The 11,239-nt window shown below is 50.3% G+C and overlaps 1 protein-coding gene across 2 annotated transcripts in view; it reads right to left on the reverse strand.

Annotated features, from left to right (window-relative positions):
• Positions 1–10,399, reverse strand: part of AIFM3 (apoptosis inducing factor mitochondria associated 3) — a 44,068-nt gene extending 33,669 nt beyond the window's left edge. The window contains exons 1-2 of one of the 2 annotated variants that reach the window (XM_064465953.1): positions 10,305–10,399; positions 6,836–6,988 (exon numbers count right to left, since the gene is read on the reverse strand). In XM_064465953.1, coding sequence (XP_064322023.1) covers positions 6,836–6,866 — 31 coding nt within the window. In that variant the 5' untranslated portion in view covers positions 6,867–6,988; positions 10,305–10,399. The remainder of the gene's footprint in view (positions 1–6,835; positions 6,989–10,304) is intronic. The other variant, XM_064465954.1, reaches the window with a different exon arrangement.
• Positions 10,400–11,239: the final 840 nt, after the last annotated feature.

Here is an 11,239-nt window from a genome sequence, read left to right on the forward strand (position 1 = left end):
ACCCTGGGTGATGTCACCGGGCAGTGACGAAGCCCGGCATCCCCTGGCGTGGCACAGCCCCTCCATGGTCCCTCCCGCCCTCCGGGAGCCTCAGCTGGGACATGCTGCCGGTCCCCCCTCCCCACAGAGGACAGAGGGGGAGCACAGGGGCTCTCCTTGGCCACCCAAGTGAAGACATGCAGATGTTCATCCAACCTCCCCAAAGGGCAGCGCTCACCCAGCCTCACCATGTACCCACCCAGCTGTACCCCCACCCACTGCCCGGTGCCCGGGGGGAGCAGGCTAGACACAGGAACGTCAGAGGAAAATGGTGATGAGCTCTCACATCATAAAGTGAAAACATCACTTCAGCTCCTACAGATTTCATAAAACTAAAGCCATTAATATTTATAATAACCCCCCAGAGAGTTCTATAGCGAGCCAGGGGGTAAGTGCCAGAGACTGAAGAAGTGTCTCAAGCAAATGAAAGATTGCTGAGCTTTCCCCATCCTATAAATGTCATGAACAGGAAAAGCTGTGCAGAAAATAAAATTAAAGCTCACTACCCAAACAGGTTAAAGAAAGGCAAAGAGAGGGGAACAACATGCCCCAGAAAAGCAGGACGAGCCCTGTAGCAAGAGATGGGCACTGGGGCCTCCCACCTTCATCTGTTGCCCCACGCCATTATTGTAAGTCCATTGAGAGGACAATGGAAGAAAAGGTCAGGGGGAAGGTTGTTCATTTAGGAAGGGAGACAAGTAAGTGGCCATGGCCATCCAGGCACTGGAAACAGGCAGTTGTTTCAAGAGTCCTGTGAGTTTCTGCTTTTTGTGCCAGTCAGCAGGACGGGATGGGGTGGCTTTTCCCCCAAGTGCCAAATCCTCACACTCACCAGGGGCAGGATTCACTGGGGGCTCAGATAGACAGACACAATAAAGCAATTTTCTGTGTACCCATGCTGAACCAACAGAAAAATGTGGATTTCTGTTACATTACTGCAGCTGCCAGCTGCAGAACTTACCGCAAACTAACAAGCCCAGCACCATGCACACACACAAAAAAAATGCTGCTATGAGGAAGTTTGTTCCTGGAGCTCTACAGAAGCAGCCCAGCTCCCTGCAGGTACCCAGCAAACAGAGCGCTTTCCATAAGTACTGTTTCCCTATGGCATTTGGAAAAGCCGACACGGATTTTCCAGGAGTTAGGAAATACAACAAACATCCATTTATGCCAGTCCCTGTGAAATACTTTTAGCCAAAGAAACAGGAGGATCATTTCATACGATCTCGCAGTCAATCAGACGTTTATATGGCATGAACGTGGCTGCGCATCCTTGCGGCCAGACCCCGGAGCCAGGCAGCATGCTGTTGCTGCTGCTGACCACGGTGCAGGATGAGACCAGGCTGCCACTGGTAAATCCAGCAGCTCCAAGCCCTAACAGTGATGCTGATGCTGGTGAATTCACCCTGCAGGGAAAAACCCCCACCTCTCACTTGGCCCATTGCCCCAGAGCTTTGTTTTCCAAACTACATTTGGGTCAGGTGAACACCTGCAGTGCTTGCTGATCCACAGGCCTATGAAACTGTGGGGATGAAGATGAAAATTTAGCTCTGAGCTCTTCAGTTCTTTCTCAGTCAGAAAAAACATATGCAAAAAGCAGCAGGTCTCTGGCACCGGTATGTGACAGCATTCCCAGCCATCCCTGCTCAGCACTCACCAACACTGCTGGACAAAGGTCCACAGGAAAATAAAAGGAGATATAAAATCTTCCCCCTTCCTATTTTAGGCCCCACACTTCACCAGTTGCCTCCGTGGGCAACTCCCAGTTGAGTCTCCCCAGCCCTTTATCCCCTCTTCTCCTCCTCCTTGTCCCCACTGGCCCCACATGGGGGTGTCCCTCTGGCCAGAGACCCACATTTCTGAGGGATGATCCCTCCAGGAATCCAGGGCTCAGCAGCACCTGAGCTGATCCAGCAATCTGCTTCAATTGCCATCAGGGAAAATAACATTTAAATGAAATATTTATAAACCCAAGTTTAATTCTGAAATCCGATTGGCATGGTGTGGCTTGGTCCAGCACGCTCTATCCCTTTGACAGTCATTTTCTGTAACTGCTGGAAGAGGTTCCTGACCTTAAAGCAAACTGGAAAGTTTTAGGCACGTACCTACAGACCTGGGCGGTGGCTGACCCCTCACGGACCAGCCAAGGCCACCACTGTCACACAGCAGCACTGCCCCGGCCACGGCTGGTGGGAACAAGGGTGACAGCTGTAGCTTCCAGGGCAGAGAAACTGCTGCTCTCCAAGCACGTATGTGCATGCATCTAGAGATATAGATATGCCTGCTTGCCCTGTGCCACCAGCATCACTTATATACATACATATATGTGTATGTATTTTTGCGTGTTTGTGTACATTTTTAATATACACGTATTTTTTATCTATATATATACACACACATATATGAAGGACCAGGAGGCCGGGGCTGGAAGTGTTTTATAAGAATATACAAAAAAAGCAGAGGAAATAATTGAGCATCAGGAGGTGCTAATACCGCATATCCACATACACCTCAGCACTGCCAGCTCTTCGTATTCAAAAATTCTGAGTCAGCTCCCCAAAATAATAGGATTGCTTAAAATATGGACTCTTGTCAAGACTATAAACGTTGACCTTTTTTTTTTTTCCTCTCCCATGTTTTCAGCCTTTAGGTCAGAGCACTGCCCGGGAGTTGGACTCGATGATCCTTACAGGTCCCTCCCAACTGGAGATATTCCATGATTCTGTGACCCCTGCGCACACACCCAGGAACCACACCCCAACCCTATTTATCATGGTTGGCTCAGGGTTTCTTTTCACGCTGTGGCTACGATGTTCTTGTGCTTTGCCTCATGTCATTAACATCTGGCAGTCAGTCATTAGTATCCCATTACACCTCCCATAAGTTTAGCCCTTCTCCATCACTATTCACAGCCTTGTGGGACAAGTCAAAGTCTCTGCCTGCTTTTAGGCAGGTACCTGAGACACGAGGCTGGAAACGTTGGCATTGACCCCTGAGCAGGATGCTGGCAGGTGGAGGGCAGCTGGGCTGCAGCGCAGGACCATGATCATTATATTAAAAAATTACGGCAATTAAATGTCCCAAGACTTCTTTACCACAGAATTAGGTTCCCAATACGGCTCATTGCCCTTCTAGAGGCTAAATCTAAACTATGGGTATCAGGCCATTTGAAGTTATCATACTTAAAACAGTAGAAACAAGGAAAATACTAAGTTAATACAGCAGTGCAGGGAAAGAGACAACTGGCATGAGCCAAGAGTAGGCTTGAAGCTGGGGGAGTTCAGGTAAGATGAAGATGCCTGGCCATCGGGGATGGAGGAGCTGGGCCAGCAGAGCGAGCTGTGTGTCTGCCTTCCCCAGCCACAAAACCCTGCGATGCCTCAGGGTCTCCTGCTGAGGGGCTGCAGGCACACGGCAAATGAGCACTGAGGGCGGGGAGCAGCCTTGTACTGGCTGTACGGTGCCAACAGCTCCTAGCGCAGTGGAAAGCAGAAAAGCTTCACGGGTAGTGATGGTGGAGGGACCAGCAGGGTACAGTGGGCACAGCCAGAAAGCAGGGCTTACCCCAGCAGGGTTTATTTTCCTGCAGCCAGCACCGAATAAATCCACCACCACGGAACATGTTTGGGGTCTCGCTCTGCCCTGCCAGAGCTGTGCTCTCCAGGCATCCCTGGAGAACTGCAGAACTTGATGACAACTGCTTTAGGTGGTGTCAAAGAGACTCCAAAACATTTCTATTAAAAAATACAGAGCTACCGACAAAACCATCACATCAAATGTGCCCGGCTCTACCCTCCTTTTCAGATACCCTGTTCAGCAAATGCCATGCTCCCAAAAACCATGAGGTAGGACTTGCCAGCCAAGCCTGGGAGCACCCTCAGAGCCAAGCTCAGAAGGACACACAGCCCACAGCACCCCCTCCAGCAGCGTGCAGCATCCCTGTAAAGGGGACATGTTCCCTGCTCAGAGCCAACTGCATCTTCTGCGTGAGGGCAAAGCTCACCCGCAGACAGGCTGTGCTCTGCTGGAGCTGCTGCCCTGCCTCACCATCAAGTGCTGAGCCCAGCAGAGAGTGCAAAGAAAAATAACCACAACTTTATAGGTTTTGCAAACTGCTCTCCCATGCCTGGTGCAGAGACAGTGCTGCTGCAGCTCACACGGAGCCGTTGCTGGCGCGTGATGGTTCCCGTCACCCTGACCTGGCTGCCTCTCCTGGAGCGGGTGCTGGGATCCCACGCAGACTGCCAGCTGGCAGCTCTTTGCATATGCACCACGCATCCGGAGAAAAAAAACTGAGAAAAAAATTATGCAGAGATTGAGAACTGGGCCTTCAGAAGAGGATCCGGCATCATGGGATTGCAGCACTAGAGATAACAGAAGATTACTTTGCTCCTTGAACATAAGCTGTTAATTAAACACTGAAATATCAGGATGGGGTTGGGTGCTGCAGCAGCAGCCAGACTTTGGGGCTGGCCTCCAGTACAGCCAGCATAGTTATTTACTGGTGCAGGACTCCACTCCCCAAAGCTCTTGTACCAGCGATCTGCTCATCAAAAGGTCTTCCTGGCACACAGCAACATGTGTGCAATGTCAAGGTTATCTTGAGAAATGCTGAGGGTACTCATGGGGACTGCGGGTCTCTTTTGGATATAACAGGGTGGAGCAGATAAGGACCTCGTATACATCTTTTAAAAGTCTCTAAATAAATTCTGTTGACTTCAGGCTGCATCTGAAATATTCCCTTCGTGTTGAAACATCACTGATGGAGAAAATAGCTCTGTTCTGTCCCTGCATCATTGGCTTCTCATTTGTACAGGGGATAGATAGATTTTTAGAAATAGGAAAGTCCACTACTTAGCTCTGATGGTGCACAGTTCCCACAGAAAACAGGAATGACAAATATCATAAAAAGGCTGTGAAACCTCTTTGCCAGAATAATCAGTATCTGCAAATGCATCTGTTTACCTTCCTGCATTTGCAGGTTTTATAACCTCCAAGATGAAGCACTGTGGTCAGTGGTGTTCTAACCAGGGACTGGGGAAAGGTTTGTCAAAAGCCTTTGAAGAGTGCTAATCAAAACCAGAGCTGCAGAGAGAGCGTTACATTACGGAATGGCATTTTCAGTCTTTTGGCCCTGCTATGCAAATACAGCTCTACATGAAAATCTGCAGTTCAGGAAATATGCCTGCAGAGTGCTGTTGTTCCTGCACCGGTCCAAGATTAAACACAATTTTGCTGATGGGATACAAAATAAAGTAGAACTGCCAGCAGAGTTTGTTACAAGTTTAGTCAACAACGGCATTTACTCCTGGATGCGTTTTCACTACTTAAACATTTCAAGGAAGGATATGAACAGCGTGGGTTTTCACAAAAGAAAACTTACAGTTCAGTGTCTAGCACTGTATTGCCTTAGCGCTGCAACGGCCCATAAAATAATCACAGTACAGGTCAAGGGCAGAACACCACCTTTATTTTCTCCCTGAGCCTTGCAAAGCAAAGGCAGAAGACCTCACTCAGTGGATGCTTCGTGGGTCCCAGACACGTCACCCCTTTGACCTTTTGAGCCCTTCAACCTGAAATCCCCACCGCCTGAGGCAATAAAGTCAAACTGCCAATAAAAGGTCCCGTAAAGACATTTTTCCACCCACAAATGCTATGTGTGGATGCTGACTGATCTGATAGATCAGCGAGACTATCTGATTCCCCTTGCACTTGGGCACGAGCAGGTAACAAGGACAGGGTGGTCCTTCAGCTCCCTCCCAGGTAGCCAAAACAAGCTGCAGGATGGGAGCCCTCCTCAAAGGCAGCTTTGGCAACACCAACTGCACTAGGCCCCATGCACCAGCATCGGTCCACCAGTGCTGGGGTGATGTGGGGTGCTGCCGGGTACAATGGGCAACCGCACCATGCCTACTCATGCCCGTGCTGCCAGCAGGGGTTCAGGACAAAGCTTAACATTGACACTTCAACCCCAGACCTCCCTCGACCAGGCAGTGTGCACCCACTGCGGCCCCTTCCTCTCCTACCTACGCCCAACCTTCGCCAAACCACAAAGAGCATGAAGCCCATCTAGCCCAGCCATGGCAGGAGCATGCAGGGCACAACGAACACCTTTGATGTCCAGGTGCCTACAGCTGCCTTCCCCACCAGAGGCAGCATGCATTGGCAATGCTCGCCAAGAAAATGAAATCCTGAGAGTGGAAGAGCCCCCGGACCTGGCGTGGGTGGTGGTACTCAGAAAGCACCAAGAAATCAAGCAAGTATGGGGTCCCGCTCCTTTCCCTTCCAGCAGGGACAAATTAAGGGCTGGCAAGTGAGTGGCAAAGCCACAGCAGGAAGGAAGGTAATGGAGCCACACATGTCCCCACAGGGACGGCTGTCACACAAACACACCCTGGGGCACAAGGGGGGCAGTTCTGCCCCCAGGTGCTGCAGGAAGGCAGATTCAAGGAGGGTGGTGGGAGTATGAGAAGACGGGATGGGGAAGAGCTGGCAGCGGGTGCTTGGATGGGGTTGCAGGGTGTGGGCTGAGCTCTCCTCCTGCCTGCCCATCCCACCCCACACCCCCCCACACCCCTCCCCGGCACCGCTGCAGCCCCCGCACAGCTCCCCGCCTGCGAGTGAGAGCTCTGAGGAATTTGGGCGGATTAATGGGCCGGTAATCCTCCCTGCAGGAGCCGAGAATTAACATTCCCCCCGGCCAGCATCCACCACCGCTGACCTACTTCTCCCCACAGGGGTGGTGGGATGAGGGCAGGGGGACGGTGGGATGGGGGCAATGGTGGAGGGCAGTCACCTGGTTTGGGCTTGGAGAAGCATCCTCCCATGGCGCCGGCCGGGACGGGCAGTGGGGATGGGGGCGGCGGGCAGGTCAGCCAGGGCGCAGGCACATCCTCGCATGATAAACCGCCTCCTCCTGCCGTGCCGGGCTCCAGGCGTTGTTCACAACCTGCAAGGGGTAGGAAAGCTCCATGAGAAGCAGTACTGGGCAGGGAACGCGGGCTGCGGGGAGGGGAAGGGAGGCCGGCGAGCAGCGCTGCTGCCTGCACCAGGAGCACAACGTGATGCTGGGGTCACCGTGCTGGGAGTCGCCAGTAGATTCAGTTATTAAGTTTATAAATTCAATCATCCTTTCAAAGTTTAAAGTTACAAAACCCCTCGTATCATTTATGTTCAGACTTTAATAACTTTCCAAAGCCCTGCCTTTGGGAATTAAATCTCTAAGCACATGGGTCACAGCCCAAATACAATGATTAAACCATAAATACATTTCAGTCAGGTTGGGTTTTTTTTCCTTTTATTATTAGGTGATGGAAAAGAGAAATCTACTTTATTGACTGGTCCCACAGGTTCCCCCTTTCCAGTAATGCTCATTCCTGCAGAAACCCCATTCACTTCGGAACAATTATTTACTTGAGAAAGGGTTTTCAAGATCAGGCCATTTTGCACCAAAACTCAATTTTTTTATACTATTAAGACAAGATTTTTATTTTTTTTTAATGTTTAAGTGGGATAGGGCAAACAGACCACTTCAAGTTGTGTTTACCTTATTAGCTTTGACTGATAATGCTCTCAGATTTGGTACAGACTAAGAATTAGGATAAACCTTTTTGGTTATATTGCTTGACTGAAAACAGCAAAGATTCATACAACACAACTGGCAATAAAATAGAACATTTAATTAATTTTACCCATTCATACCTGTACTTGAACTGATTTAGTACGGTTTTGCCAAATACTTTTCAGAAAGCCTCCCGATCTGGGCAGGAAGTTAAAACCATTTCCAAAGGATATTTTAACGCAGGCAAAGTAGACTTTTCTGCAGCTTAGAAAGTCCCTCAAGATCTTTCAACGAGAAGAAAATACAGAAGTGCCAGGAGACAGATGCCAAACACTGCAATTTCTCCCCTTTACTTAAGCACCAACTCAAAATATCCAGACGTGTCCCTCCGCTTCCAGCTATATCCCTCCAAAACATGCACACTCCTTCCTGCACACCTTCAAACCCCACTTCTGCCGCGCATGGCATGACCTCCACCAAGTCCCAGGTGCGTTGCAGGAGCACCTACAAAGCCTGAAGCATGTTGAGTAAGTAATACAGGCTGTAGAGGAATAAGAGACCAGTGCCCTGCCACGTGGTGCAAAGCAGACGGGTGCCCTTAGATAACGGGCACTGAGGGGCTCCAGTCTGGGACAAATGATTAACAGGACAAAACACACACAAGCTTGCCTGTAGACTACAAAGGGAGATCAAACGGTGTGTGGAGCCACTGAACAAGCTCGTTTGCAAAGGGGGAACATTAAATGGAGCAGGGAAAAGCCAAGAGCTCTTCTCACAAGGACATCCAAGGAAAGCAGCATGCCAATATTTATGCAAGAGCAAATGCAAAAGAATGCCACGTAAGAAGGTGCACAAATGCAGAGGAAGATTTGGGAGTGCTGGGGAAAAATGTAGCAAAGTCACATGCAGTAACTGGAGCGTGGCCCATTGCCAAAACTGGCAAAAAGAAAGGGAAAATGGCTCTGTACCAGAGAAGGAGTCTCAAGCCACTGATGTACCAGTGACACAGGACAATAATTGAGTATAAAACATATAATAAAATACCATGCCAAGGTTGGCACAAAAGGAGGCAGGAAGCAAGTGCCAAAGAGGAGCTGGTGACAGGGAATGAGCTGAGGGGGAACATCCAGGACACCCTCAGCATCAAGCCAGAAGGGACAGTAAAACCACCTAAGTGAGTTCATGCCAAAATGAGATGCCGCTGTGAACAGAACAGGCCAATGAGACAGCACGAGCCACGCAAAGGTGAGCAAAGAGAAAGATGAAACAACGATACTGCCACCTGCACAGAGGCTGGGCTTTCTGGAAGGCAACCAGCCTTCTGCAAGGTCCGTGATAGCCAATGCCCACAGCAGTCTCAAAGGCAAACCAAAACCCCTGCTAACCCAGAGCAGCTGCTTGCTGTGGGTTTCCTGCAGCAGAAAGTGGATGCTGTGCCAGCAGGATGGGGCTACACTCCAGGCAGGCAGTGCCCAGGCAGCATCAGAGCAAGCCCTTGGGATGCTGTGCACATGGGGGAGCACAGCGGGAACCCCCAACCACCCGGGCAGGTGGCAGGGGGGATGGCAGAAGGGTGGCTCCTGAATGTGCCTCACCAGAGGATGCCTTAATCTTCTCCAAATCCCCCAGAGGTGCTGATGCCAGTCCAATGGCCGTGAGGCCAGTTTCCAGCTGGTCTGGCTGGTTTTAGGAGGGACTTTTGGGGGGAATGTCAGAGCTCCAGTCCCTGAGTATCAGCCATTTGTCCAAGATGCCTTTGCTTTGTTTGGACCTTAAAGATGGCAATCTGAAGCCATCCCCTCAGGCCCACTGCACCTCCCCTAACTTCCCCACTGATGGTTGCCCTGGGCCCTTCAGAGGCACAGGCTGTGCTCCAGCTAACTGACCTACCCACAACCTCCTAGAGCACATCAGAGCAGAGCATGGCGCATGTTTCCAGGTGTCCCTCTGCCATCCCTAGAGTTAGCCAGGCAAAAGCAAAACGGTTCTTGGTAGGATTTCAGCTGATGCTACGGGAAGAGTCTGGCTGCCCACAGCCTCAGTCCCAGCAAGCACACAGAGATGTTTCAGAAAGTCACCTGAGTCCCAGATGGGTGCAGAAAGTCACCAACCCTGCCCTGCCAGACCGACTCACGAGACACGATGGGATTGTGTCATCGCTAGCAGCATCCAGAGGTACCAATCCGGAGCTGCATCCTGCAGGAGTTATGGCCAAAATCTCCTCTTTGTTAGGAAAGGGAAATAAGCTTATCTATAACATGATGTAACTGAAACCAGGATCATCTGTAAAACCTTGCTAGCTCTTGAAGGGTAATGCACTGACCTATACAAGGTCTGGCAGCTGATGTCCATGCCTCAGTAAACCAGTTCATAATCTGTTCCCTGAACAAAACAACGCTCTATGCTTCACAGCTGTACGGGAACACCTTCAGCATCCGCTCAAAGAAGGCAACAAGGAGTGGGTTATCAAAATATGAGGCAACTGATGTGGTGCTGAGGAACTTACTACCCCACCTCTAAAAACTCCAGTGCAAATGGGGAATCAGCCCTGCGACAGTCTATCTGCAAAACAGGACTCCAGCGTCACCCACAGAGAGCACTTCCTGAGAGCGCACCACCAGAGAAACCACCCTGCTCCCAAACTGAAGAAACATGGAAAATAATCCAACAGGAGAAATGTAGAAAACAATACGGTGCTCCTAACCCCAAGCACTTCCACTGCACAGCAGTAAAACTGCAATATTGCAACATCGAGTTTTCACGGCAGGTGAGGGATATAAAACCAGAAGAATGAGGATGCAGCTCAGCCCAGACATCCACCCCTCTGACAGGGGCCAAGAGCACTTACGTGCCATGAGCAGGCAGGAACAAGGCAGGCGACACTTCAGCCCATGTTGCCTGCTAGATTCAGGCAACACATGCACAGATCAGGATCCAGAGCTTGCATTTTTGAGAGGCAGCAGTACTGACAGTGCTATTATTAGCACTGTATTTACCTTTCTCCTTACTGCTGAGCCCCAGGCTCTTATTTATTTGAATGGTCTGCTGTGACTCCAAAATATTTTCCAAGAGGCAATGTAGTAAGTATGTAAGTATATAGTATGTTGTAGGTATAATTAGTATTTTTCCCCTGAGCATTAGTTTGTGTTTACTGAAACAGTGTCATTTTATCACCTGGCCACCAAGGTCCATCATATCCAGCTCCAATATTTCACAGTCAGCATCTGTTTTGCTGCTACGAATAATTCTGTATTGCCTGCCTAGAAGTCTGGCACATGTCTGAGCACTGACCCATGCCCAGTGACATGGGCATCTCCCAGACATACCAGTTTGCAATCCAAGGTAGCTCCAGCTGGGGATGTCAGCTGGAGACCTCTCCATGTGGAGCACTGAGCACACACACACTCATGACACCGTTCACAGGGGCCCCTCACCCATGATTCACCTGCTGTGGAAGGGGACCCTGGTGCACGTGGACATGAGCTGCCCCTGTGGCCTCTCCTGGCTCCTCCAGATGCCCTTGCTAAGCTTCTGGCTGCACCCTTACCTTTTTACAGAGACCATCCTGACCCAAGTTGCCCCTTGCCTGCTCGCCCTGGCCAAGTCAGCCCTGGGTGCCTCCAGAGGGACAAGGAGGGA

Source organism: Phalacrocorax carbo, chromosome 15 (assembly GCF_963921805.1).
Source record: "Phalacrocorax carbo chromosome 15, bPhaCar2.1, whole genome shotgun sequence".
Taxonomy (NCBI): domain Eukaryota; kingdom Metazoa; phylum Chordata; class Aves; order Suliformes; family Phalacrocoracidae; genus Phalacrocorax; species Phalacrocorax carbo.